The following is a 24,974-nucleotide window of genomic DNA, read 5'->3' as shown; positions in this document are numbered from 1 at the left end:
CCTGCTGTTTGGCTCAACCAATCAATGACATTTATCGTGCGCAGGGCACTGTAATAATAATAATGATGGTGGTATTTGTTAAGCACTTACTATGTGCAAAACACTATTCTAAGCGCAGGGGGGCTACAAGGTGATCAGGTTGTCCCACGTGGGGCTCACATTTTTCATCCCCATTTTACAGATGAGGTCACTGAGGCAGAGAGAAGTAAAGTGACTTGCCCAAGGTCACACAACTGGCAAGCGTCAGAGCCGGGACTAGAACCCATGACTCCCAAGCCCGGACTCTTTCCACTGAGCCACACTGCTTCTCTAACTAAGCGCTTGGGAGAGAATTATTATTATTATTATCAGTATTATTATTCCGTTGAGTTGGTAGACCCATTCCCTGCCCACAGCGTGCTTATAGTCTAGAGGCGGACACAGACATTAGAAGACAGAGATTCATTCATTCAATTGTATTTATTGGAACGCTTACTCTGTGCAGAGCACTGTACTAAACCCTTTGGAGAGTACAATATAACAACAAAGCGACACATTCCCTGCCCACAGCAAGCTCCTAAGCAGCATGGCCCAGTGATTAGAGCCACGCTGGCCAGCGCTTAGAAGAGTGCTTTGCACATAGTAAGCGCTTTACAAATGCCATTATTATTATTATTTGAGCCCGGGCCTGTGAGTTGTTGGTATTTGTTAAGCGCTTACTATGTGCCGAGCACTGTTCTAAGCGCTGGGGTAGATACAGGGTAATCAGGTTGTCCCATGTGAGGCTCACAGTTAATCCCCATTTTACAGATGAGGTAACTGAGGCACAGAGAAGTGAAGTGACTTGCCCACAGTCACACAGCTGACAAGTGGCAGAGGCGGGATTCGAACTCATGACCTCTGACTCCCAAGCCCGTGCTCTTTCCACTGAGCCACATGAGTCAGAAGGACCTGGGTTCTAATCCCCACCCCGCCACTTATCAGAGAAGCAGCGTGGCTCAGTGGAAAGAGCCCGGGCTTGGGAGTCAGAGGTCATGGGTTCGAATCCTGGATCTGCCACTAGTCAGCTGTGTGACTCTATTTATTGCCATTGTTCTTGTCTGTCCGTCCCCCCGATTAGACTGTAAGCCCGTCAAACGGCAGGCACTGTCTCTATCTGTTGCCGACTTGTTCATTCCAAGCGCTTAGTACAGTGCTCTGCACATAGTAAGCGCTCAATAAATACTATTGAATGAATGAATGACTGTGGGCAAGTCACTTCACTTCTATTGTGAGCCTCACGTGGGACAACCTGATTACCCTGTATCTACCCAGCGCTTAGAACAGTGCTCCGCACACAGTAAGCGCTTAACAAATACTAACATTATTATCTGCTGGGTGACCTTGGGGAAATCACTTCATTGCTCTGGGCCTCAGTTCCCTCATCTGTAAAATGGGGATTAAAACGAGGAGCCTCAATGTGTCCTACCTGCTTAGCTTGTAATAATAATAATAACGGTATTTGTTAAGGGTAAACTATGTGCCAAGCAACGTTCTAAGCCCTGGGGTAGATAGAAGGTAATCAGGTTGTCCCACGTGGGGCTCACAGTCTTCATCCCCATTTTACAGATGAGTTAACAGAGGCCCAGAAAAGTTAAATGACTTGCCCAAAGTCACACAGCTGATAAAGTGGAGGTGCCAGGATTAGAACCCACGACCTCTGTAGCTGCCGCACTACCTAGTACGGTGCCTGGCACAAAGTAGTCGTTTAACAAATAGCATAATTGCAAATAAATAGATGCCGCCGGAGTGGGCGCCCGCCCGCCCGCCCGCCCGGAACCTTTACATCGGCGCCCGCCTCTCCAGGCTCCTTCCTGCACCGCTCGGCTCCGGAGCTCGGCAGTTTCCGGAAGCGGGGCGATCAGGGGCCGCCGCTCGGCTTTGAGCTTCGGCAGTTTCCGGAAGCGGGCCGGTCGGGGGCCGCCGCTCGGCTCTGGGGTTCGGCTGTTTCCGGAGGCGGGCCGGGGCTCTGCTCTGGGGTTCGGTAGTTTCCGGAGGCGGGCCGGTCGGGGGCCGCGGCTCGGCTCTGGGGTTCGGCAGTTTCCGGAGGCGCGGCGTTGTCGGGGTTCGGGGCTGCGGCTGGGCGCTATGCAGGCGGCCCAGGGCTCCGGTCCCCAGCCCGTGGCGCCCGGACATGGAGCCGAAGAGGGAGCCGGAGATGGAGCCCGGCCGGGACCCGAGGAGAGCCGGGACCCTCGCACAGGTACACGGACGGAGCCGGCCCTGGGATCCCCCCCTCCCCCCCCGGGGAAAGGGGTGAGACTCCGTTTGGGGGAGGGGGTGGCGGGGGCGGGGGGGGGGGGAAGTACCCCCCTCCCCAGGGTCTCCAGCGACTAAATCATATTGACTACTTGATTGATCGAAGTGGGACCGCCAAATCCAGGACCTGCCTTCAAGGGCTTAGTATAGTGCTCTGCCCACAGTAAGCGCTCAATAAATAGGACTGAATGAATGATCCCCTGACTCAGTTCGTAGGGGTGGTTCTCCCCTCCCTCCCCTTCCCCTTTCTTCTCCCTCCTTCCTCTTTCCTTCCCCCCTTCTCTTTCCCTCCCTCCCCTCCTCTTTCCCTCTTCTCCCCTTCCTCTCCCCTCTCTTCCCCCCTTCCCTCCCTTCCTCTTTCCCTCCTCTCCCCTCCTCTCCCCTCTCTTTCCCCCCTTCCCTCCCTTCCTCTTTCCCTCCTCTCCCCCTCCTCTCTCCCTCCTCTCCCCCTCCTCTCCCCTTCCTCCCCCCCTTCTCCCCTTCCTCTCCCTCTCCTCTCCCCCTCCACTCCCCCTCCTCTTTCCCTACTCTTTCCCTCCTCTCCCCCTCCACTTTCCCTCCTCTCTCCTCTCTTTCTCCCCTTCCTTTCCCCCTCCTCTCCCCTCTCTTTACCCCCTTCCCTCCTCTTCCTCTCCTCCTCCTCTCCCCTTCCTCTTTCCCTCCTCTCCCCCTCCTCTTTCCCCCCTCTCCCCTCTCTTTCCCCCCTTCCCTCCCTCTCCCTTCCCCTTCCTCTCCTCCCCCCCACCCCAGCCTTGATGTGTAGGGACTCCTCAGCTCGGGGTCAGCTTACTACAGTGCTGTGCACAGAGCAGACGCTTCATAAGTACCATAATTGCTTGATGGACTTTCTCCTCCTGGTTGAAATGCCCACTTTCCATGAGCCGTCTTGCCCAGCCAAGGCCCGGGGCTCAGAAGCGACCGCTCCCCAACTCTCCCCCCGCCTAAACTCTCTGGCTTTTTTCCTCCAGGCCTCATTCCCCTTTACTGATGCCATCCATCGAGAAATCAATCCTATTTCCTGAGCACTTACTGAGGGCAGAGCCTGTACTATGCGCTTGGGAGCTTTCCGTAGAACAGTTGGTAGGCCCGTTTCCCGAGCACAAGGAGATTACAGTCTAGAGGGGGATACAGACATTACTATAAATAAATCCATAATGGATATGCACACAAGCGCTGAAGGAGGGGCGAATAAAAGGCGCAGATCCAAGTGCCTAGGTGATGCAAAAAGAGTTGGGAGAAGCAGAAACGAGTCGGGAAGGCATCTTGGAAGAGATGTGCTTTTAAATAAGCTTTGAAGATGGGGAGATCCTTTGTGTCACAGCTGGCCCTCTGGGGTTAGGACAGGGTGGGCTTAGGTTGGGCTGTCCCTTCTCCCTTTGTGGTGACTTTTAACATGCTTACCTCTCCCAACCCCCTGAAGGAACATTGCATCAAGATTCCTGGTGACCTTGGCCTCCAGCTGGATCCACCCCCTCCAAGCGCTGTTTTCGAGAAATGTCTACAGGAGATGTTTACTTTCCCTTTCCAAAGATCCCCCTTCTTTCCCCCCTCTCCCTGCCCTGCCGGACCCTTGTAAACTACATGAAAACTCAGCTCTTCTGGTTTCTGTAAGGCTCTGAGGCTGAAGCGTGGGCAAAACTGTTGAAGTGTACAGCCAGTCCCACTCCTGTACGTGCAGCATGGCCTAGTCGATAGAGGGAGAAGCAGTGTGATCTAGTGGATAGAGCACGGGCCCGGGAGTCAGAAGGATCTGGGTTCTAATACCTTAGATCTTGGGCGAGACAGCCACTTCACTTCTCTGGGCCTCAGTTACCTCATGTGTAAAATGGTGAAAAGACTGGGTCCCATTTGGGACGTGAACGGTGTCCAACCTGATTGTCCAGTATCTACCCCAGTGCTTAATACAGTGTCTGGCACATAGTAAATGCTTAACAAATACCATAAAAAAAAGTCAGAGATTAAAGCAAGTGGAGGAGGAAAAGCGCTTCGTGTCCTGTCGAATTGCTCTCCAAGTTGTTGGAGGACTAGGATGGCATCATTTGTACTTACTGACTGTCAAAACCTTTCACCCAGCTCCCCAGCAGTTTCAGACTGCTTTGGCAGACGAGCGCACGACCCTGTCGTCGAGATGCCAGCCGCAGAGCCGGGGCTTCTGGCTGGGTGAGGAATCAGCTCAGCCCTGGTAACAAGAGCTTATCCTTCAGATTAAATTCCTCTTTGCCAGAGCACTAAGGGGGTCAGGGCTTGGTTTGTGCCGCAAGTTAGCAGCTTCGGGGAGCTGAGAGAGAGAATTCGCAAGAGCAGTTCACCTGGAAAAATCCACCCCCTCTTCCCCCCCCACTGTCTTTCCGAAGTGGAGCAGAGAGAGGGTGATGTGGAATGGCAGAACGAGGGTGGAGGGAGAGCAGGGTGGCTGGCCTTGTGCCCCATCCCCGGAACTGCATGGTCTTCCCAGCGATGCCACCTAACCCCAATGTGGGGTTGCCAAGGATGTGGAGCCGGGAAGGCACCTGGGCCGGGGAAGGGCTCCAGGCTCCAAGCTCCGGAACCCGGGATGGGCTGACGGGCCAGGAGCGCTATTGCCGATGTTGCTCGTTACCTGGCGCTCTGCCTCTTGGTCTTATAACTGCTTGCTGCTCCTGCTTTGCATGTATGTGTGTGAGTCAATCGTATTTATTGAGCACTTAGTGTGTGCGGAGCAATGTATTAAGCTCTTGGGAAAGTACAATGTAGCAATAAACAGACACATCCCCTGCCTAGAGTGAGTTTACGGTCTAGAGTGTGTCTTTGTGTATCTGGGGGGGGGGGGGGCGGGAGGGAGACGGACATCAGTGCCCAGAAGGCCTGGATTGGGACCAAGGGCTCCTGGGCAGCTTCCAGCCCAAGGAACTGCCCCCAGAAGCCTTTCCCCGAGGTTGAGAGCAAGCAGGCTTGAAAGATGTCTTCTCCCACCTCTCCCCCTGCCTCTGTTGCCAAGGAAAATAGGGTCAAAAGTGGACACTGAGGGGAGGGTGCTGGAAGGAGTCACCCCTGCCTCCCCAGCTCTCCCCACCTTCTCTTCCTGCTTTCTTCCTGGGCCTTCTCAGTGGCCTCCTGAGGAGCCGAGAATGGCAGAAGTGGGTGGGAGAAGCGAGGAGGAGGAGGGAGGCACCATGACATTTCAAGGGAAGCAGCGATAAGAAATGTTGAGTAGACATCTGGGAGCTCTCAAGCAAGAAGACTCAGTTTTCAAGTTGGCTGTTGGTTTGCTACAAAGTGAGACCTTGCAGCCCCCCCACTCCCACCCCAACCTCTAGACTGTGAGCTAATTGTATTCATTCATTCAGTAGTATTTATTGAGCGCTTACTATGTGCAAAGCACTGTACTAAGCACTTGGAATGTACAATTCGGCAACAGATAGAGACAATCCCTGCCCAATGACAGGCTCCCAGTCTAATCGGGGGAGACAGATGGCAAAGCAAAACAGAACAAAACAAAAACAATACAACATTATCACGATAAATAGAATCAAGGGGATGTACATCTCATTAATAGAATAAATAGGGTAATAATATATACAAATGAAGACAGAGCTGAGGGGGAGGAGCAGAGGGTGGGGTGGGGGAGGGAGGGGGAACAGAGGGTAAGGAGGCTCAGCTGAGGGGAGGTGAAGGGGGAAGGAGGAGGAGCAGAGGGTGGAGGGGGAGCCGAGCGAGAAGAGGGGGAGCTCAGTCTGGAAAGGCCTCTTGGAGGAGGTGAGCTTTCAGTAGGGCTTTGACGAGAAGAAGAGAGTTTGGCGGAGGTGAGGAGGGAGGGCATTCCAGGTCAGTGGTAGGACGTGGGCCAGGGGTCGAAGGCGGGATAGGTGTGAACTGGGGACAGCGAGGAGGTCAGCGGCAGAGGAGGGAAGTGTACGGGATGGGCAGTAGAAAGAGAGAAGGAAGGTGAGATAGGAGGGGGCAAGGTGATTAGGCAACCATTGGAGGTTTTTAAGGAGGGGAGTGACATTCCCAGGGCGTTTCTGTAAAAGGATGATTCAGGCAGTGAAATGAAGAATAGACTGGAGTGGGGAGAGACAGGAGGAAGGGATTGTCAGGGATTGTCACTCTTTATTGTTGTATTATACTTTCCCAAGTGCTTAGTACAGTGCTCTGCACACAGTAAACGCCTAATAAATGCGATTGAATGAATGAATGAATTTCTTTTCACCAGTGACCGCAGCAGAGCATACCTTTTTAGAATCTCAGTTTCTTGTGGACTCGAACTCAGGCAGTAGCAGACAAGGAGCTGCAGACTCCTTGGGAATGGTGCTCTGTAACTGTCAGGTTGTTGTTCTATAAAAGTTGGGTTTCTAATAACCCACTTTTCCTCAGAGGGCGTGGCCTCAGGAGAGAAACTGCTTTTTATAAAGTGAAATCCCATGCGACATAAATGTTGCAACACTTACGAGTAGATTGTCATTTTAGTTCAGGTCACATTTGCACACTCGCCCTGGGCATTTGAAGGGCAGGCTGAGTCGCATGTAATCCTGAATTAAACGAGGCAGATAGATCCGAGCAGACCGGGAGACTGAAAGTTGCCGAAATCCAGTGGGATGCAGAAGGCAGGACTGTTCTTTGATTTGGAGGCAAACCCTAATAATAGTGATTCTTGTTAAGTACTTACTATGTGCCAAACACTGTTCTAAGCCTTGGGGTGGATACAAGGTGGATACAAGATATTCATTCATTCCTTGATTTGGAGGCAAACCCTAATGATAATGGTTCTTGTTAAGTGCTTACTATGTGCCAAACATTGTTCTAAGCCCCGAGGTGGTTTGGACACATTCCCCATCCCACATGGGCCTCACAGTCTTAATTCCCATTTTACAGATGAGGCAACTGAGGCACTGAGAAGTTAAGTGACTTGTCCAACGTCACACAGGAGAAAAGTGGCAGAGCTGGGATTAGAACCCAGGACTTTCTGACTCCCATACCCGTGTTGTATCCGCTAGACCACACTCCTTTACTGTGGTGGCTTGTTTTCGGTATTTTGATCTGGTCGGCCCCCTGGTTACTTGGTTATGGTTTTTTGACGCTCAGGTCTCAGCGATAGATTAGGGCTGGTAGAGCAGGCAACGCTTTGCAGAAACCTGTCCATCTGGCAGGGCTCACTCAGGAGGGTTGGAGAGGTTGATATTCATTCAGTCATATTTATTGAGTGCTTACTGCGTGCAGAGCACCATACTAAGTGCTTGGAAAGTACAGTTCGGCAGCAGCTATACATGCGGCCCCTAGATTTAACCTGAATGCAGCCTCTGGGCTCTAAACTCGGCACAGGGAAGGAACATGTCGACCAACTCTGTTGTACTGAACCCTCCCATGCGCTTAGCACAGTGCTCTGCACACAGTAAGTCCTCAAAAATTACCACTGATTGATCGATAGCCATTTCCAATTTCCTTTTCCTCTTAAATATTCCAAGATTATAACTGCAAACAGTGTTTGTAATTTTTCTATCCCACTTGTACCAAAGGTTGCCAGATGTCCTTTTTGCAAATGATCTATGCAGATTGAATCAGTAAATACGATCGATTGATTCATTCATTCAGTCATATTTATTGAGCACTTACCATGTGCAGAGCACTGTACTAAGCGCTTAATTAAACCAGCTCTGTGGTGGAGTTTTAGAGGGAATTTCCGCTGTTGACCAACCAATGTATTTCTGGTCGACCCTAATCCATTTGGCTCTGACAGCCTTAAATTGCAGTCAGTTTTACACTGGGATTTTCGTTCTCTCCCTCCCCCAACACTTCATTTTTGTCACTAAGATACCCCTGTCACTCCTCCTGAGACACAACCTCCATCTAGCCTTGCTGAAATTCTTATCTGTACTGTAGCAGTTTCCTCCTTTTCCCTTTCTTTATTGTCTTTCAAAACCTCACTTGGTAAACTTCAGTGCTCTGCACATAGTAAGCGCTCAACAAATACCACAATTATTATTATTATTAACTTCAGGGGCCCCCAAAACTGCTGTCTCCCTCTGGGAAGCAAGGCTGGAGTCTTCTGCTTTTTTTTTTTTAAATGACATTTGTTAAGAACTTTACTATGTACCAGGCATTGTACTAAGCACTGGGCCAGATACAAGCTAATCAGGTTGGACACAGTACACATCCCTCATGGGGCTCACAGCACACAAGTGGCCCAGGGTCACATAACAGGCAAGTGGCAGAGTCAGGATTAGAACCCAGGTCCTCTGACTCCACTCTCCCTCCTTTCTTTATTTCTCCTATAGTCCCTTCTCTCGCCACTCGATTTCCCCTCCACCGCAAGTTTCTGGGAATAAAACAGCATCTCTCCTCCACCCCCTCCTCTGGCTGCCCGCATTGCTCAGAATCCCATTACAAATGGCCTTCTCCAAAGAGGCCTTTCCTTAGAGCACTTTTATTTATGATTTAAAAAATAACTATTTGTTACTTCTTGATTAAAAGTAAAACTCAGAACTCTCATTTTCTTGTCTGTTTTCATTTCTATTAGTTTTTCACTGTGACCTACCAGGGCATCGGGATACTTTAGAGAATCATGTTTTCCACTTTTGTTCTGCCACTTTCCAGTGTAAGCATTGATCCCTGTGGAAAATCCCTTCATGGTAGACAATTTGATACCATCTTTTAAATTTATAGATGCATTTGTCTCTGGGCAGAGGCCCTCTTTGCCCCCAAGACATAGGTAAAAGAGTGTGAGCCTGTTGTTGGGTAGGGATTGCCTTTGTTGCCGAATTGTACTTTCCAAGAGCTTAGTAGAGTGTTCTGCACACAGTAAGCGCCCAGTAAATACAGTTGAATGAAGTGTGGACCTTTAACCCTGCTCATTTTCCATTTGTAAAGTATTGGGTTCGCTATTTCTTCCTGTCGTAAGAGCTTCCCTGTTCTTGTCGGCCTCTGAAAATGTCCAAGGTCTTTGGTGGGCCCAGTAGAATTCTGTTATATTTTTTCTTCAGTGGAGAAATAGGCTCCCTCTTCTTCCAGAAACACCCTGTATTTCATACCGTCTCGATGGTGAAATTACGAAAGCGAAAACTAAGGCTCTGACAGTGCCGTTCAGTGTCTTGTCAACTGCTCTCAGCCAGCAGTTTGCTTATAGTATGTGTGTATATGTGTGCTCGTGCACATGTTTGAACACTGCAGTCACCAAGGATCTGACATAATTTCAGGAGGGCCAAGCCACACCTGGAGCCTCCTTGGCACCCGGAGCAATTACTAGGGGTCCTTTCCGGTATATGTCCACTACCCAGGTAGAGTCAGTGCTGGGATCTGGGGAAAACGCCGAGAGCTCTATTCTTTAAAGTTACTGGCCAGGTCTAGGAGTCAAAAGATGTCTTTTCCTAGAGGCACATCCCGATCCTTTTCTTCAGAAACGTGTGCGGGCTTAGTGCCACAACTGGGCAAGACGTTTCTGAGCCGGCATGCCCTCAAACCCCCCTGTCACACAAAGAGGACACCTCTCCCTATTTTGTGGTGATGGTCTCTGAAGGTGACGTCCCTCATTCAACTCTAAACAGAGGCCTTTAAACCTCTCCTCTAGTTAACCAGGCTTGACTTCTGCTTCCAAAAAAGGATGTGTTTGGGTAGAGACCGTTTGGATAAATTCATTTTTGCCTCCTTAGTCGGGTCTTATTGTAAACGGGATGGTTGATCACTGAGATGGTTTAGGGATGGGTCATTCCAGAGTGGCCCTTTTTATCCCAGCATATTTTGGGAAGGAGACAAAACTTGGAAAAAGTCCAAACGGCAGTGCTGTTGTTTGTCTTAATACATCAGCAGTGAGGATAATGCTTCCTGTTTCCCTTCTCATGTGTTGAATTGTTTCCTCTCCTTTCCATTCCCTCCTAGAGAATGAAGATCCAAACCCCAGCAGCCCTGACACTGCCCAAGCTCCGGCCTCTGAGCCTTCTTCACCCAGCAGGTAGGGAGGGCCCCGGGGCAGATCCTGTCCGAGAGCCCCTGCGGTGGGGCTCCAGACATGCTAGGGGAGAGCGGAAACGGGATGGAGAAGAGCTATCGCAGAGACAAGCAGAGAGTGTGTTGGCTTGCTCTATTTGTTATTTTTATGGCATTTGTTAAGCACTTACTATGTGCCAGGCACTGTTCTGAGCACTGGGGTAGGTAGAAACAAGTCAGGTTGGACACAATCCCTGTCCCACGTAGGGCTCACAGTCTTCATCCCCATTTTACAGATGCAGTAACGGAGGCCTAGAGAAGTCGTGACTTGCCTAAGGTCACACTCATGGCAGACAAGTGGAGGAGCCGGGATTAGAACTCAGATCTTTCTGACTCACAGGCCTGTGCTCTATCCTCTAGGCCTGTTTCCCCATTTTACAGGTGAGGTCACTGAAGCACTGAGAAGCGAAGTTCATTCAATCGTATTTATTGAGGGCTTACTGTGTGCAGAGCTCTGTACTAAGCCCTTGGGACAGTACAATATAACAATAAACAGACATGTTCCCTGCCCATAGCAAGCTTGCAACCTAAAGGGGAGCCGGAGCCAGCACTAGAACCCAGGTCCTTCTGACGCCCGGCCCCAGGCTCTAATCAGCAGGCCACACTGCTTCTCCGTTGGGCTCCTCTCTTCTGACGTGCATCTGGTGGGATTTGGGCGGGGAGTGTTGGACCTCTCCTCAGTGTCGCCAGATCCTCCGTTCAACCCTGAGGATGAATTCTCGAAGTGACCCATGGCCTGTGGCTCAAGGATTTTCTTTCATGCCACGCTCCCCTGTGCCAGAGCTGCTGCCCAGTGACTTTGAGACACTGCCGAACCTTGTGCGGATCAGAGGCTGTTAAGGCAGTCAGACTGGTCTTTAGTCCAGAATTCCATTAAGGCAACCAGGTGGCTACCTTAGGCTGCTGCCCTAGACTTGTGTTTGCAGGGCTTGTTTTGGGAGTGCGAGCGTTGCTTCAGTTCCCTTAGCGCACCTTCTAAGCCATACTGGGCCATCGTTATCCACGGGGCTTTGGACCTGAAATCCTCCCTCGCCAGTCACGTCTCGTGTTTGAAAACGAGATGCCTCAACTCTGGGGAGGCAAGGGGGGCCCCAACTCTGAACTCTGTCCTGGGGCCTATGAAAAAGTTTTAGAATTCCCAAAGAGCCGCAGACTACCTCCACCAAGTCATTCTTTGGAAAGAAACAAACCACTTCTTCCTAGATCTCAGGGCTTACTGCTTTCAAGATGGTGTCATCTGATCACTGGCTGCCCCTTCTTCCTGGCAGTCTTTGGCCAGAACTCCTCCCCCGTTGTGATTGTATCCCTACCCTAGTTCAGCAAAGAGCCACGGGCTCAGAGCTATCGTCTTCTCGTAAGGGAAGCAGAGAGAGAGAGAGAGAGAGATGCTGATAAGAATACGAGAAGCAGCATGGCCTAGTGTAAAGAGGACGGACCTGGGAGTCGGAGTCCCTGGCTTCAATTTCCAGCTCTGCCACTTACCTGCTATATGACCTGGGGCAAGTCACTTCTTTGTGCCTCAGTTTCCTCATCTGTGGAATGGGGATTCAATCCCTGTCCTCCCTCCCTTAACACCGGATTATCTTGTAGCTACCTCAGCGCTTAGTACAGTGCTTGAGACATAGTAAGCACTTAACACATTTATTAAGAGTATTGAAGTCCACTCAGTCTCATGGGTGGCCATAGTTGGTTTTGACTTTAATGGTGGAATGAGAAATGCTGAAGACATGCTGAGAGAAAGTTTCACAAGCCATATAGAGTGAATTGAGGTCCTCGATCCCTTTGAGCCATTCCTTTTTTTTTGAAAATTTGTGTCGCGGTGGTTAGATTTAAGGTAGGGAAGCACAGTGGCCTATTGGAAAGAGCACAGGCTTAGGAGTCAGAGGACCTGGGTTCTAATCCCCGCTCTGCCACTTACCTGTTGTGTGACCTTGAGCAAGTCACTTCATGTCTCTGGGTCTCAGTTTCCTCATCTGTAAAATGGGGATTCAATCGTACTCCCTCCTACTAAGACTGTGAGCCCCCTGTGGAACATGGACTGTGTCTCACCCTTTTAGCTTCTATCTACACCGTTTACTATAGGGTCAGTCATTTAATAAGTTCTTAAATGCCATGAAAAAAAGAGGGTAGGTGCATGAGTTAGTGTTTAAAATAGTAACTCTAAGCAACTTATGTGGTTCTAGGCTTGGGCCCAGGATTTCTTAAAGGGAAAGCATCGGAAGTGTCTGTTTTCATTTGGGTTGGATTAATTATTCCCATTTTGTATTTAAGGGGGGAAAGCATATTCATGCCTGTACCTTGTCGTGCTTGTTTCTGATCCCTTCTCCCCTTTGAGACTGTGAGTCCCCCTGCCTGTATATTTTCTCCCAGGGCTCAGTACAGTGGTCTGCCCACAGTAAGTCTTAATAAATACTATTACCACCCTCATTACTTGTCTCTGAATGGATTATACTATAAACTCCTTGAGGGCAGGGATTGAATCTTCCAACATTATTGTACTGTATTCTGCCAAGCACATAGTTCAGTTCTCTGCATGCATTTAATGCTCAATAAATATCATTAATTGAAAGAGAGCCTGACATATATTCTTCATTGGTCCATCCAGTCTAGTATTTTGCAACGGGACTGGCTTTTTTTTTAAATTGTATTTGTCGAGCGCTTACTATGTGCCAGGCATTGTTCTAAACGCTGGGGTAGATACAAAGTAATCAGGTTGGACACAGTCCCTGTCCCATGTAATAATAATGATGGTAATTGTTGAGCGCTTACTATGTGCCAGGCACCGTACTAAGTGCTGGGATTGGGTACAAGCAAATGGAGTTGGACACAGTCCCTGTCCTACACAGGGCTCACAGTGTTGATCTCCATTTTACAGATGAGGTAACCGAAGCCCAGAGAAGTGAAGCGACTTGCCCAGGGTCACATGGCGGAGCCGGGATTAGAACTCAAGGTCCTTCTGACTCCCAGGCTCATGCTCTATGCACTGGGCCAAGCTGCTTCTCAATTTGATCAGCTGACTTAAAGCTGCCCCATTTAAATGCAGTAATGAGGTTTACGAGGGCATCGGGATGTTGGACGGTTTCAGGTCGGGTGAGGACGAGTTACCATCCTGAAGGGAGTCCGGCTGCAGAATAATAATAATTGTGACTTTTTAAAGCATTGTCTAGGGGCGGAGCAATATGGTAAGCACTACTGTAGATGCAGCGCGATGTTGTTTAGACACAGTCCTTCGGCCACAATGGGGCCCTCAGTCTCAGGGAGGGAGAATAAGTATTTCCCATTTGAAGGATGAGGAAACTTAGATATAGGTGACCTGCCTAAGGTCACACAGCTGGCAATGGTAGAGCCAGAATTAAAACCACGTCTTCTGACCCCCAATCCTGGGCTCTTCCCATATGGTCACATTGCTTCTCATGGGAAATTTCCTCTTCTCTCTCCTTCCGGACCCCATAAAATGGGAGAAAGAACTCATCTTCATTAGGGTCATTCCTTCCTCATTTAATCATGTATTTCAAGCCATTTTAACTTCATTGTCAATCTGCTGGAAGAGCTGATTAGTAGACCTATTGTGTTTTTTTTTCTTTTGAAGAGTTATGCTTAGGGACTCCTAGGTTGTGAACCCCTGAGGGACAGGTTCCAGGTCTAATTTCCACCTGTGCATTCTCTTCCAGTGCTTAGTGCGGTGATCTGCACACAGTAAGCACTTAATAAATCCTATTGCTGCCTTTTGCTGCCAAGAAGCAGCATGGCTCAGTGGAAAGGGCAGGGGATTGGGAGTCAGAGTTCATGAGTTCTAATTTTGTCTCTGCCACTTATCAGCTGTGTGACTTTGGGCAAGTCACTTAACTTCTCTGTGCCTCAGTTCCTTCATCTGTAAAACGGGGATTAAGACTGTGAGCTCCACATGGGACAACCTGATTACCTTTCATTCCCCCCCTCCAGTGCTTAGAACAGTGCTTGGCACACAGTAAGCACATAGTAAACAAATATCGTCATTATTATTTGGGAGGGGGATTTCTCTGTGAGTTTGGGTTTCCTTGGTGATAGATATCTGGGTTTGATTCTCTCTCTCCTGTGGCTTTCAGAGGAAGAACTTCGCTTCCTCTTCAGTGATACAGAGTGATTGGCATGAGCCAGGTGGCAAGGAATGAGGCCAAAACTGCTGTCTCATGTCAGAACATTGAGTTCTGCAATTACCAAGCTAACGTTCCCTCTCTAGCCGTAGGCCATAGCATACTCTCACTCGATCTCCAAAGACTCCCTCTGGAAATTAACTGAGAGTAATGGCTGGGAGTTTGTGGCGGGGTGCACACGGCAAAAATAAATATCAAGGAGATGACTGGGAGGGGGTTCTTCAGAGACTGATTCTTATGACAGTTTTTGTAAGGTGAATGTGCTTTTTTTAAAATGCTGTTTGTTGAACACTTACTCTGTGCCAGGCACTGTTCTAAGCACCGAGGTAGATGCGAGTTAATCAGGATGGACACAGTCCCTATCCCACATAATAATAATAATAATGTTGGTATTTGTTAAGCGCTTACTATGTGCCGAGCACTGTTCTAAGCGCTGGGATAGACACAAGGGAATCAGGTTGTCCCACATGAGGCTCACAGTCTTAATCCCCATTTTATATATAAGGTGACTGAGGTATAGAGAAGAAAAGTAACATACCCAAAGTCACACAGCAGACAAGTAGCAGAGCCGGGATTAGAACCCAGGTCCTTCTGACTCCCAGGCCCGGGCTCTATCCATTACGCCAAGCTGCTTCTAGTCATAGTAGTAATAGTATTTATAAACAATAAATAAATGGTATTTATTGAGCACCTTCTGAGTGTGGTACCCTAGGCGTAAGCATTTGATGAAAGACACAGCAGAAAATATGTTCCCTTCCTGAAAGAAGCTGACACTCTAACTGCGGGGACAGATATAGAAATATTGAATTTGCACGTGTGTGTCCACACAAATTCAATATAACAACACACAAACTCAATATTTCCATATGTCTATCTGCATACGTGCAGAAAATGGACACAAGTACGAGAGAGGGCTGAAGGGTGGCTAAGGATCAGGATACTGATAATAGTTAGGGAAGGCTCGTTGGAGGAGGTGGGATTTTAAAGGGCCCAGGAGGTAAGGAGGACTGAGGTCAGACAGATGTGGTGGCGAAGGGAATTCGGGCCCAAGGGACAACAGGAAAGAGGGGTCGGACCAGAGTGGATTCTTGGGAGGAGCCAAGAGTGCAAGGCGGGGGAAAGAGGGTGAGGAGAGCTTCTTGGAATGAGCACTTGAATTTCTGGGTTCTTTTCTTCTGAGAGGCCCCAGAAGGGATCTCCTCTGAGCACGGATGCTGCAGAAAATCCGGAAAAAAGCCAAGGGGGCGTACAAGATCAAGCAGCGGCCGAGGAGGAAACGCCGCCAACAGACCGTCTCCAGACCCCGAAGGAGGTAGGGAGCGGGAACTCCTCCTTCCTACAGCGGGGGGAATGGTGATGCCCCAGTTAGGGTCTCCCCTACCAAATCTCTCCCCAGGAATCCATTTGCAGGACGAGCAAGAGATGGAAGGGGCTTGAGTGGGTTTCGGACTTGAACCCTCAGCTCCAGGGTGCTGGCTCCGCTTGCACAGTTCAAACTCTGACTCCTTCGGAGAGCCTCTGTCTTACGTAACCTGAAAAATTTCAGCTCTTCCCTTCTGAACCATGCTTTGCAAGTCGCTTTGGTTTGTAGTTATTGGATCATAGTTTTGGCCAACAGGGGGGCTAGGTCTTTGCATTTATAGCCTTCTCGGAAGTACTTTGGAAATGGATAGGGTCTGGAAGGTGAATACCTCTAGCAAAGGTTCTCTTCATTTGGTATGTGGATGGAATTTATCAATCAGTGGATTTATTTAGTGCTTACTGTATGCAGAACACACCCTCCCACTGGCGGCAGACAATTACCCTTCCCTCCTTCAGAGCCTTATTGAAGGTACATCTCCAAGAGACCTTCCCCAACTAAGCCCCCCTTTCCTCTTCTCCCACTCCCATTTGCGTCACCTTGACCTGCTCCCTTTATTCACCCCCTTCCCAGCCCCGCAGCACTTACATACATGTCTGTGATTTTATTCATTTATATTAATGTCTGTCTCTCCCTCTAGACCATTAGCTCACTGTGGGCAGGGAACGTGCCCGTTAGACTGCACACTCTCAAGCACTTAGCACAGTGCTCTGCACACAGTAAGCAATCAATAAATGTGATTGACTGACTACTGAACTCTTGGAAAGATACAACAGAGTTGGTAGACTTATTCCCTGCCCACAATGAGTTTAGAGGGAGAGACGTGCATTAATATAAATAAATAATTAATAGATATGTACGTAAGTGCTGTGGGGCTGAAGGTGGGACGAACCCCAAATGTCCAAAGGTCACAGAGCAGCCATTTTCTGAGAAAGCCTTCTGTCTCCCCCGATCCGCCCCCCCCCCAACCTTTTTTATTATTATTATTTAGAATCCTGGAACAGAGCCGAGCTTATCAGACTCCTGTATAATAATTATTAGTTATTGTTAAGCACTTACTATATGCCAGGCACTGTACTAAGTGCTGTTTGGGGACCAGTTAAACAGGTCCCCGGCAGGAAACTATTTGAAAGGTGGCAGAGCAGATCTACTGTCATTCAGACCCATAACAGCTGTGCTGGAGTGTATTGCCCGAGGACATCGCATATTGTTTTCGAGAGCCAGCAGCCTTACCGGGAGATGCAGAGCTGGGGAAAGGCTCTCCTTCATTCCTAGCTTTTCGGGTAGAGATCTGGAAGGGAAAAAAATGAGCGTGAGCTGATAAGTCGAGATCGGGCTTCCGGCTCTAAATGCAGGGTTTAAATATAAAGCCAGCGGCTGTACTGGGTACATCGATCAGACGGTCAATCAGTGATATTTATTGAGCGCTGACTGTGTGCAGGGCACTGTACTAAGCACTTGGGAGAGTACAGAATTGGTAGGCACATCCCCTGACCACAATGAGCTTATAGTCTAGAGGGGTAGACAGACATTCATATAAGTAAATGAATTAAGGATATGTACATAGTGCTGTGGGGCTGAGGGAGGAGTGAATGAAGGGAGCAAATCCAATAATTATTCCCTCAGCCCTTGGTGTTGGTCTGGACAAAAGAGAGGCGGCCCTGACCTCAAAGTGCCGACCAAGTAGTCAATCAACACAGTTAAAATATCAGTACCACAGAGCCGGAGGGTTCAAGAAAACTTTAGGTGGTGGGAGAGGGATTGGGGGGTGTGGTGTGTGTGTGTGTGTGTGTGTGTGTGTACGCCTGTCCCCAGTGCTCTGGTGGGTTGTTGATTGACAGCTTCCCAGGAGGTGGGGCTTGAGCAGGGAGTGTGGAGTCCTAGCAAATGAGAAGGGTGAGTTCCAGGGGCAAAGGATGACTGGAGAGGAGAGGAGGTGAATGTCTTTGGGGAGATACCCTGGGAGGGTGAGGAGAGGTGCCAGGGGAGAGTGAGGGGAGATGCCCCGGGGAAGGTGAAGGGAGGTGCCGGGAGGAGGGGGAGGAGAGTGGGAGAGACTAGGGCAGTGTCGTGCGAGTAGCGGAGTCTGCGTCGCCTGCAGAAAAAGAACAGGGGCCAGAATAGGGATGGGCTCATGGCGGCGGGTGGAGCTGTAGCCACCATTTTACAGAGAGAAGAGCAAGGGAGGCGCCTTGCCAGAAGAGTTTCTCATTAGGGGTGGGGAACAAAGAATGAATTTTTGAAAGCTTTTAATAAAAAAAAAAAGCAAGAGAAGAACTTGGAAGCGGAGCAGAAAGCACAAAATTAAGTGTTGGTTTGAAGTTAGCAGGGAAAATAAGGTAGCCCTTGATACTGATGCGGGGAAGAAAGAGGACGTTTTGCCTTTTCCTTTCTCTGCCTAACAACACCGCATCTGAGGGGAGCTTCTTTAGAGGCCGGGGTAGTGATGCACGGTGAGACGTCCGGTCGCCCTCTTTCTCCCCAGGAGTCAGTCGTGCTGTCGAGCCAGTACCGAACGTCCCAAGGGCCGGGGGACGTGGTGATGATCCAGTCGGAGCACATGGGAGGGGTGGACGTCCTGTCGGCCGAGCTGGAGTCTGCAGACCTCCTGGGGGACCAGAGGAAAGGTGAGGGCTCCTGGGAGAGGGTCCGGGAGGGGTGGGTGTCTTCCAACGACCCTGCAACCATCATCAGATGAGGAAGAAAGGAGAAGCGGTGGGCTGGAGGAGATGGGAAGTGGGAGGAGGAGGTTATTGTTCCCCCAAGGGCCCCCACTATAGGTGGATCCAAGTCCGATCCAAAGCGATTAATTCTCTGCCCGTCTCAGAGCCTCTGCCACCCCCGCCACCTCTGGCTCCTCCATCCATCTGGACCTTTGCCAAAATGAAGGAATTCAAAAGCAGGCTGGGGCGAGAGAAGAACTCCCGGCTGGTGGTGAAGCGCGGCGAGGTGGTGACGGTGAGGGTGCCCACCCACCCCGAGGGAAAGAGGCTCTTCTGGGAGTTTGCCACGGATGACTACGACATCGGTTTCGGGCTCTATTTTGACTGGACCCCGGTCACGAGCACCGCCATCACCGTGCAAGTCAGCGAGTCCAGTGACGAGGAGGATGAGGAGGAGGAGGGAGAGATCGAAGGTGTGTGGGTCGAGGCTCGCGGCGTCTTTGCCCTCTATCTTTGTGGGCCTCTCACAGTCCTGTTGGGGGTTGGATTCTGGCCCATCTCCTTCCCCAGTTGGCTGTTCAGGGTGGATACCAGTCAACTCTGCAAGCTAAATAGCAACTCTGGTCTCAAAGGATGCCGAAGTGGAAAGTTTTTTGGGGGAATTTTTATGGTATTTGTAAAACACCTACTATGTGACAGGCACTGTATTAAGCACTGGGGTAGATACAAGATAATCAGGTTGGACACAGTCCCTGTCCCACCTGGGGCTCAAAGTCCTAATCCCCATTTTACAGATGAGGTAATTGAGGCACAGAGAAGTGAAGTGACTTGCCAAAAGTCACTCAGCAGACAAGTGGCAGAACCGGGATTGGAGCCCAGGTCCTCTGAGTTCCAGGCCCGGGCTCTTTCCACTAGGTAATGCTGCATCTCTGGTTGGGCCCCGTGACTCATTCTGGGATGTTGTTTCCCCCCACAGACTGCTACACCAATATCCCTGCAGGCTATTAGGAGGGGCAAAGCAGTAAGAAAATCCGCAGTATTGATTGAGGGCTCTTGGGTATAATCAACCAATCGATGGTATTTTTTGAGCGCTTACTGTGTGCCGAGCACTGAACTGTACCCTTGGGAGAGAACAATAAATGTCGATAGCCACTATCCCAACCCTAGTGGGGGAGATAGATGTTAAAATAAATACAGATAGGGGAAGCAATAGGGTATAAGGATTATGGCTATCCGCACTCTGGGCTCGGGGTGAGTATCATAGCGCTTAGTGGGTACAGATTCAAGTGTGTAGGTGATGCAGAAGGGAGGGAGAATAGGATGGAGAGCTGAGAGGTTAGTCAGGGAAGGCTTCCTGGAGGAGAGATGATTTCAGTTGGGCTCTGAAGCTGGGGAGAGCCGTGGTCTGTCAGATCTGAAGTGGGAGGGAGTTCCAGGCAGGAGGGAGGGCATGAGAAATGAGTTCGAGGTACCCTAGGTAGTTTGGTGCTAGGGGAGCTAAATATGCATATTGAATTGTAGTAGGAGAAGAGTGAGGTTAGGTAGCTGGGGGAGAGCCGACCGAATGTCTTAAAGCCAATGGTGGGGCGTTTCTGTTGGATGCAGAGGTCGCTGGGCAACCACTGGAGATTTTTGAGGAAGTGAGAAGATGTGCACAGCATGATTTTTATTTTTTTTTTTTAGAATAATGACCCAGGCAGCAGAGTGAGCTGTGGATTGGAGGCAGGGAGGTCAGCGAGGCGGCTGATGCAGTAGATAAAGCGGGAAATGACAAGCACACTCTCTAGGGCACTAGGGCAAGATATCCAAGAAGTAAAAGATAGAATATCTGTGAAAGAGCTCACAGCCTAATGGGGGAATCAGTAGATTATAAATGAACAGTTGATTAAGGACGGTCCTTCCTTATCTCCCTGCCAGAGTTCTATCGAAAATGTGGAGGAAAAACATGTTATGGAAGGTGCATAAGCATGCATGCATGCTTAAAGAGAGGGCAGGACAAGAGACTGGGAGGGTTGGGGGATTCATCTGAGGTAGCATCTGTGATACTGAAGGAAGTGTCTGTCGGATCGGACGGAGAAGGAAGGTTCTCTTGGGTACTATATGTCACTGGGGCTGTTTATCTCATCATTCTGGCCCATCTCCAGATGAAGTGATCACACTTGGCTGACATATATTCCCCTGAGCTATCCCAGCCACTGCAGCTCATTCGTCCGCATCTGGCCTCAGGCTGTCAAAAGCTGCCGGCTTCCATTTCGACCGTGGTTCCTCCACGCCCACTTCAAAAAGCTGGCTTGTTTTGGGGGCAGTGACTACAGTACCCCCCTGTGAGTGGGATCCGAGAGCCAGCCACACTTCCTCCACTCTCTCCTTCCTCATCTAGTTTGCCAAAAGCTTGGATCCTTTCACCCATACTGTTTTTCCCCCATCCTGGGTTTTCCCAGGGACTGTGAAGCCAAAAAGGAAGTGGTTGTATTTGTTTTTCTCTGTAGCGAGACTTCCCCGGGGGTGCCTAGGAGAGCGAAGTATCTCATCCTCACGTTGATGATGATGATGGAGTCGCCCATCAAGCAGAATGGTTGAGGCTGTGTCCTGAGTCTTCAGGACTCAGAGAGCGTGCCGAGGAATGGATTGTAGTGAGAGCACTCGCTCTCTTCCCTGCTGGTCTGGTTCCTACTGGGTCACAATACAGTGAGCCAACGGGCAGACAGGTAGGAATGCAGTACAATGTGAAGGGCAAGGGCAGGGCGTGTTTACAGCCAAAATGACCCGGTAGAGCCCCGGTATCTTGCCATAATCCACGAGGCGGTTTTCTGGCTGCAGCCTTTCTTGCCCACGATGGTGTGATAAGACGGAAGCCTCGCCTTGGCTTGTGCTGCTCCTGTTAACTCTGGTGGAGAAAGTCAGAGATCAGGGGGCATGTTGCACCATTACCTTCCTCCTGCCCAAGAAGCTCCCTTACCTGCCCAGTTTGCCAAAAGAGGTGAAAGCTTTCTTCCTGGATCACAGCTCTGTCTCTTATTGACTGCCTCCCGGCCTATAACCTCACCTATCATCATCATTCATAATAATTAGAGTATCAGTTAAGCACTTACCGTGTGCCAGACATTATACTAAGTCCTGGGGTACATACAAGATAATCAGGTGGGACACAGTCCCTGTCCCGTGTAAGGTTCATAGTCTAGGTAGGAGGGAGGATTTAATCCCCATTTTCCAGATGAGGCAAGTGAGGCCCAGAGAGGTTCAGTCCAGGTCCCACAGCAGGTGGCAAGTGGCAGAGCCGGGATTAGAAACCGGGTCCTCTGACTCCTGGGCCTGGGCTCTTTCCACTGGGCCACACTGCTTCTCATCGCCTGGTATCCCAGGGCTAGAAAGGGAGATGAAGAGGTCATCGACAGAAAACCGTGTTAGGGCCAGCCGCCTTGCCCGCCGCCGCTGCTAACTCTCTCCTGTGCTGTCCTCCCCCAGGCCTGGTCCCAGCTGGTGATGTGGAGCGCGGCTCCAGGGGCTCCCTGCGGAACCGCTACGGGGAGATCGTGCCGGTCTACCGGAGGGACAGCCACCGGGAGGTGCAGGCTGGCAGCCACGATTACCCAGGCGAGGGCATCTACCTGCTTAAATTTGACAACTCCTACTCCCTCCTGCGCAACAAGACCCTCTACTTCCACGTCTCTTACACCAGCTGAGGGACTGAGGCAGTAGCACCTGGGGTGGGAAGGGGAGGGATGCAGCAGGCCAAGAGGGGCCATGCGGGGCCTCTTGTCTCTCACGGGCTCTGAGCTCCTGGAGTTCACCCCTACCCATTGTCCCGGGACAGCTTCTCCCCCGCCCCCATCTTCTGCAGGTGAAGACGTGGCTTCGGCCGTTCACAGCTGCACACGGGCAGTCCCCTCACCCCAAACTTCAGGGACCCCTTCCCCCACCCCCTGTCTCTGTGAGGTATCAGGCCAGTGCCCAGAGAGAGAGAGAGTTTGTCCCCGTGAGGGGTTTTGGTACGATGTTTGTCATGGGGCTTGAAATGGCTTCCCTCTTCCCCTCTTAGAGGCCGTTTACCTGTGGAAGCGTCTGCTTCTCCTCTGGATTTTGTCAGTGTGGGTGGTGGGATTCCCCATCTTTCCATAGTGACTCGTCGGTCTCTCGGGGGAGAGGAAAGCACATTGTCCTCAAAGAAACTCAGTCTGCGCACTGGGTAGAGGGAGCGACATATCTACCCACTGGCGCGGATCGCTGCCAGGTTCCCACCCTGGGTTCCTCGGCCCAAGGGAGACTTTCCTTCATCTTGGGCTGCCTGCAGATGGAGATTGTGATCTTGTCACCGCGGCTGGTACCTGCCGGGAAATCCAGCGGATCCTGGAAATTTCTGGGATGTTACCTCCGCCTCCTCCTCCTCCTCGCTCATTCTTTGCCTCTCTGGGCATATCTGCACTCCGGAGCTCTTTCTTTGGTAGAAATGGAAAGCGGTGGTGTGTTTAGAAATCAGGGATTGAACTGATATGGTATAATCCCATAAAACCTTTTTTTGACATTCAAGAGTGGCTAGAAGATTTTCCTATATAAACAGCAAAGGTGCATGAGAGAAAATCCAGGTCACTTGCTGTCTTCCTGTAGTGATATGAATGTTACCTATAGAATGTGTGTGGAAGCCAAATATGGTGAAAGCAGAACAGGTCATTATTTCTGAGGGTGAGGCGGGGGGGTAACATGCTTTACTCATGCATCACCCTCTCAACCTGGAGCCTTGCTGCCTTGTGGTTTGTCACGTTCACAGCTCAGGGGAAGGGAGTGCTGGGACTCCACTGTCGCCATGTTCGCTTCCCAGCAGAGCCCCGTGTCTCTCTCTGGTCACGTATTCCCTCATCATCAACCTGAAAGTGGGGATGCCACAGGGCATCGGGTGGCATTGCCTACCAGGGTTGAGGCCCCTGGGTTCTGGGGCAGAGAAACCATGAAGGAACCGGTCTTCTCATTTTTAGCACCAGTTCAGTTACTGTTTTGGATCAGGAGCGGGGACCATATTTATTTATTAAGTTATTTATTTTTGAAAAGCATTTCAATCTGCCTTGAAAATCATTTCCATCAGCTGGCCTGAAGGGTTATCGTCAGGTTGGAGACCCTCGACCAGCTTCCTCAATGCCGGGGGGATGTTTCCCCCCCTTTTCCCCCGATGTTGAGGCTGGTTTGAGGGGGAGGGGGTTTTGGGGGCCCATCAAGTTTCATCCCTTCAGGACAAAACTGTGAAGTTCTAGGCAGGGCCTGTCTGGGAGGCTAATTTTCCTCTAAAAGAGGGATGAGGACAAACCAAATACCTACTGAAAGTGCAATCCACTGCCTGCTCTGAGGAATACAGCCAAGTCTCATTTCCATCATCAGTAACATCATGAATTGAGCCAAAACAGTGTGCAGAGCACTGTGCGGGGCACACGGGGATCATTCACATCAGAGTAAAATATGGGGTTCTTGTCCTTGAGGAGTTTACCACACTGATGCCGAGTAAACGAGTTCTGGTGTAATGGAGATTGAGATTCAGAGTTCTCGGTTTGGGTGCAGGATGACTGAGTTTTGGACATATCGGCATTGAGTTCACGTGCCTCCTCGTTGGCTCCTCTCTCAGGGTTGAATTCTTTCAGTTCCTCCTAGGGAGCAGAGCTCCAGTTGGGCTGGTCTCTGGTGATGTGCCTCAGCATCCTCACTTCATTTGAGGTTTCCCTTTCTTCCTGCGATTGGTTTTAAATATCTCTTGCTCTTTCCCGCTTCTAAAACTTGCAGGAAAGATGGGCACCAGTTGTCTGGGACACCGGTACTTTCCCAGCACATGGGATGGATACTTGAAAACCAATCAGGTGGTTGGGTGGCCAGCAAAGTTAACGGTCCCGCGTTTTAGCCACTTAGATATCTTCTTCCTTTATTAAAGGTCTTCCGAGCTGTTTTCTGACTGACCGAAGTGTTGTATGCTTGATTTATTATCGTCAGCCTGCTGGTGGTCAACTGTCAAACTATGTGGTAACCTCTCTGGGGCAACATGTTTTTTGTAAGAGGAACAGATCTGTCATTCATTTTTCCAGAAAGAGACCCCCATCTGTTCCCATCATCCCTCAGGGCCAGTTCCCGCTCAGCCTGCTGTTGGTCAGGTCCAGTGACCTCCTGGGTCCCACATCGGGGGGTAAACATGCAGGGTCCTCTTTCTCCACAAACAAAAAATAATCTGAAGATAAGACACTGTTTTATGTTCTACTCTATAGAACATTAGGAACTTCGCATTGAGAGGTGCTTTCTGAGGGACCTATGGTGGACAGCTTCATGTGAGAGATCATTTTCGTAGGATTAGCTTTTGCCCTCTGTTGCAAGAGGTTCCCTCAGACAAGCCCCCAGCAGGAAGCCTGTCACGCAGCCAAAGTCACCTTTCACTTTTATGGCCCAGCGACCAATGCCTTCTCTTAGCTCAGCTGAATTAAATGAAAATAGCCACAGCGAGCCCCACCCCTGACCATAGCCGTGGCCTTTGGTCCAGTGCATAGTTTTCATTTAATTTGTGGTACTAAGCTATCTTCAGTATCACCTTCCCAAATCTCAAATCAAGCCCTCCTGGCT

The 24,974-nt window shown here is 50.1% G+C and overlaps 1 protein-coding gene across 1 annotated transcript; it reads left to right on the top strand.

The window, feature by feature from the left end:
• Positions 1-1,954: 1,954 nt before the first annotated feature.
• Positions 1,955-24,323, top strand: TMED8 (transmembrane p24 trafficking protein family member 8). Its single transcript, XM_029064608.2, has 6 exons — positions 1,955-2,221; positions 10,126-10,198; positions 15,549-15,678; positions 18,212-18,353; positions 18,554-18,862; positions 21,855-24,323. Exons 1-6 carry the CDS (start codon positions 2,107-2,109, stop codon positions 22,070-22,072), a joined length of 987 nt encoding a protein of 328 aa, XP_028920441.1. The 5' UTR covers positions 1,955-2,106; the 3' UTR covers positions 22,073-24,323.
• The last annotated feature ends 651 nt before the right edge of the window (positions 24,324-24,974 follow it).

This window comes from Ornithorhynchus anatinus, chromosome 1, assembly GCF_004115215.2.
Source record: "Ornithorhynchus anatinus isolate Pmale09 chromosome 1, mOrnAna1.pri.v4, whole genome shotgun sequence".
In the NCBI taxonomy this organism is placed as follows: Eukaryota; Metazoa; Chordata; class Mammalia; order Monotremata; family Ornithorhynchidae; genus Ornithorhynchus; species Ornithorhynchus anatinus.
This window is presented reverse-complemented; position numbering and strand designations above follow the sequence as displayed.

Bases quoted from the DNA above. Each gene is read 5' to 3' on its own strand.
- TMED8 (XM_029064608.2), top strand. From the start codon at position 2,107: ATGCAGGCGGCCCAGGGCTCCGGTCCCCAGCCCGTGGCGCCCGGACAT. The intron at 10,199-15,548 runs GTAGGGAGGGCC...TTCTTCTGAGAG, and splicing joins GAGCCTTCTTCACCCAGCAG to GCCCCAGAAGGGATCTCCTC. The intron at 18,863-21,854 runs GTGTGTGGGTCG...GTCCTCCCCCAG, and splicing joins GGAGGAGGGAGAGATCGAAG to GCCTGGTCCCAGCTGGTGAT.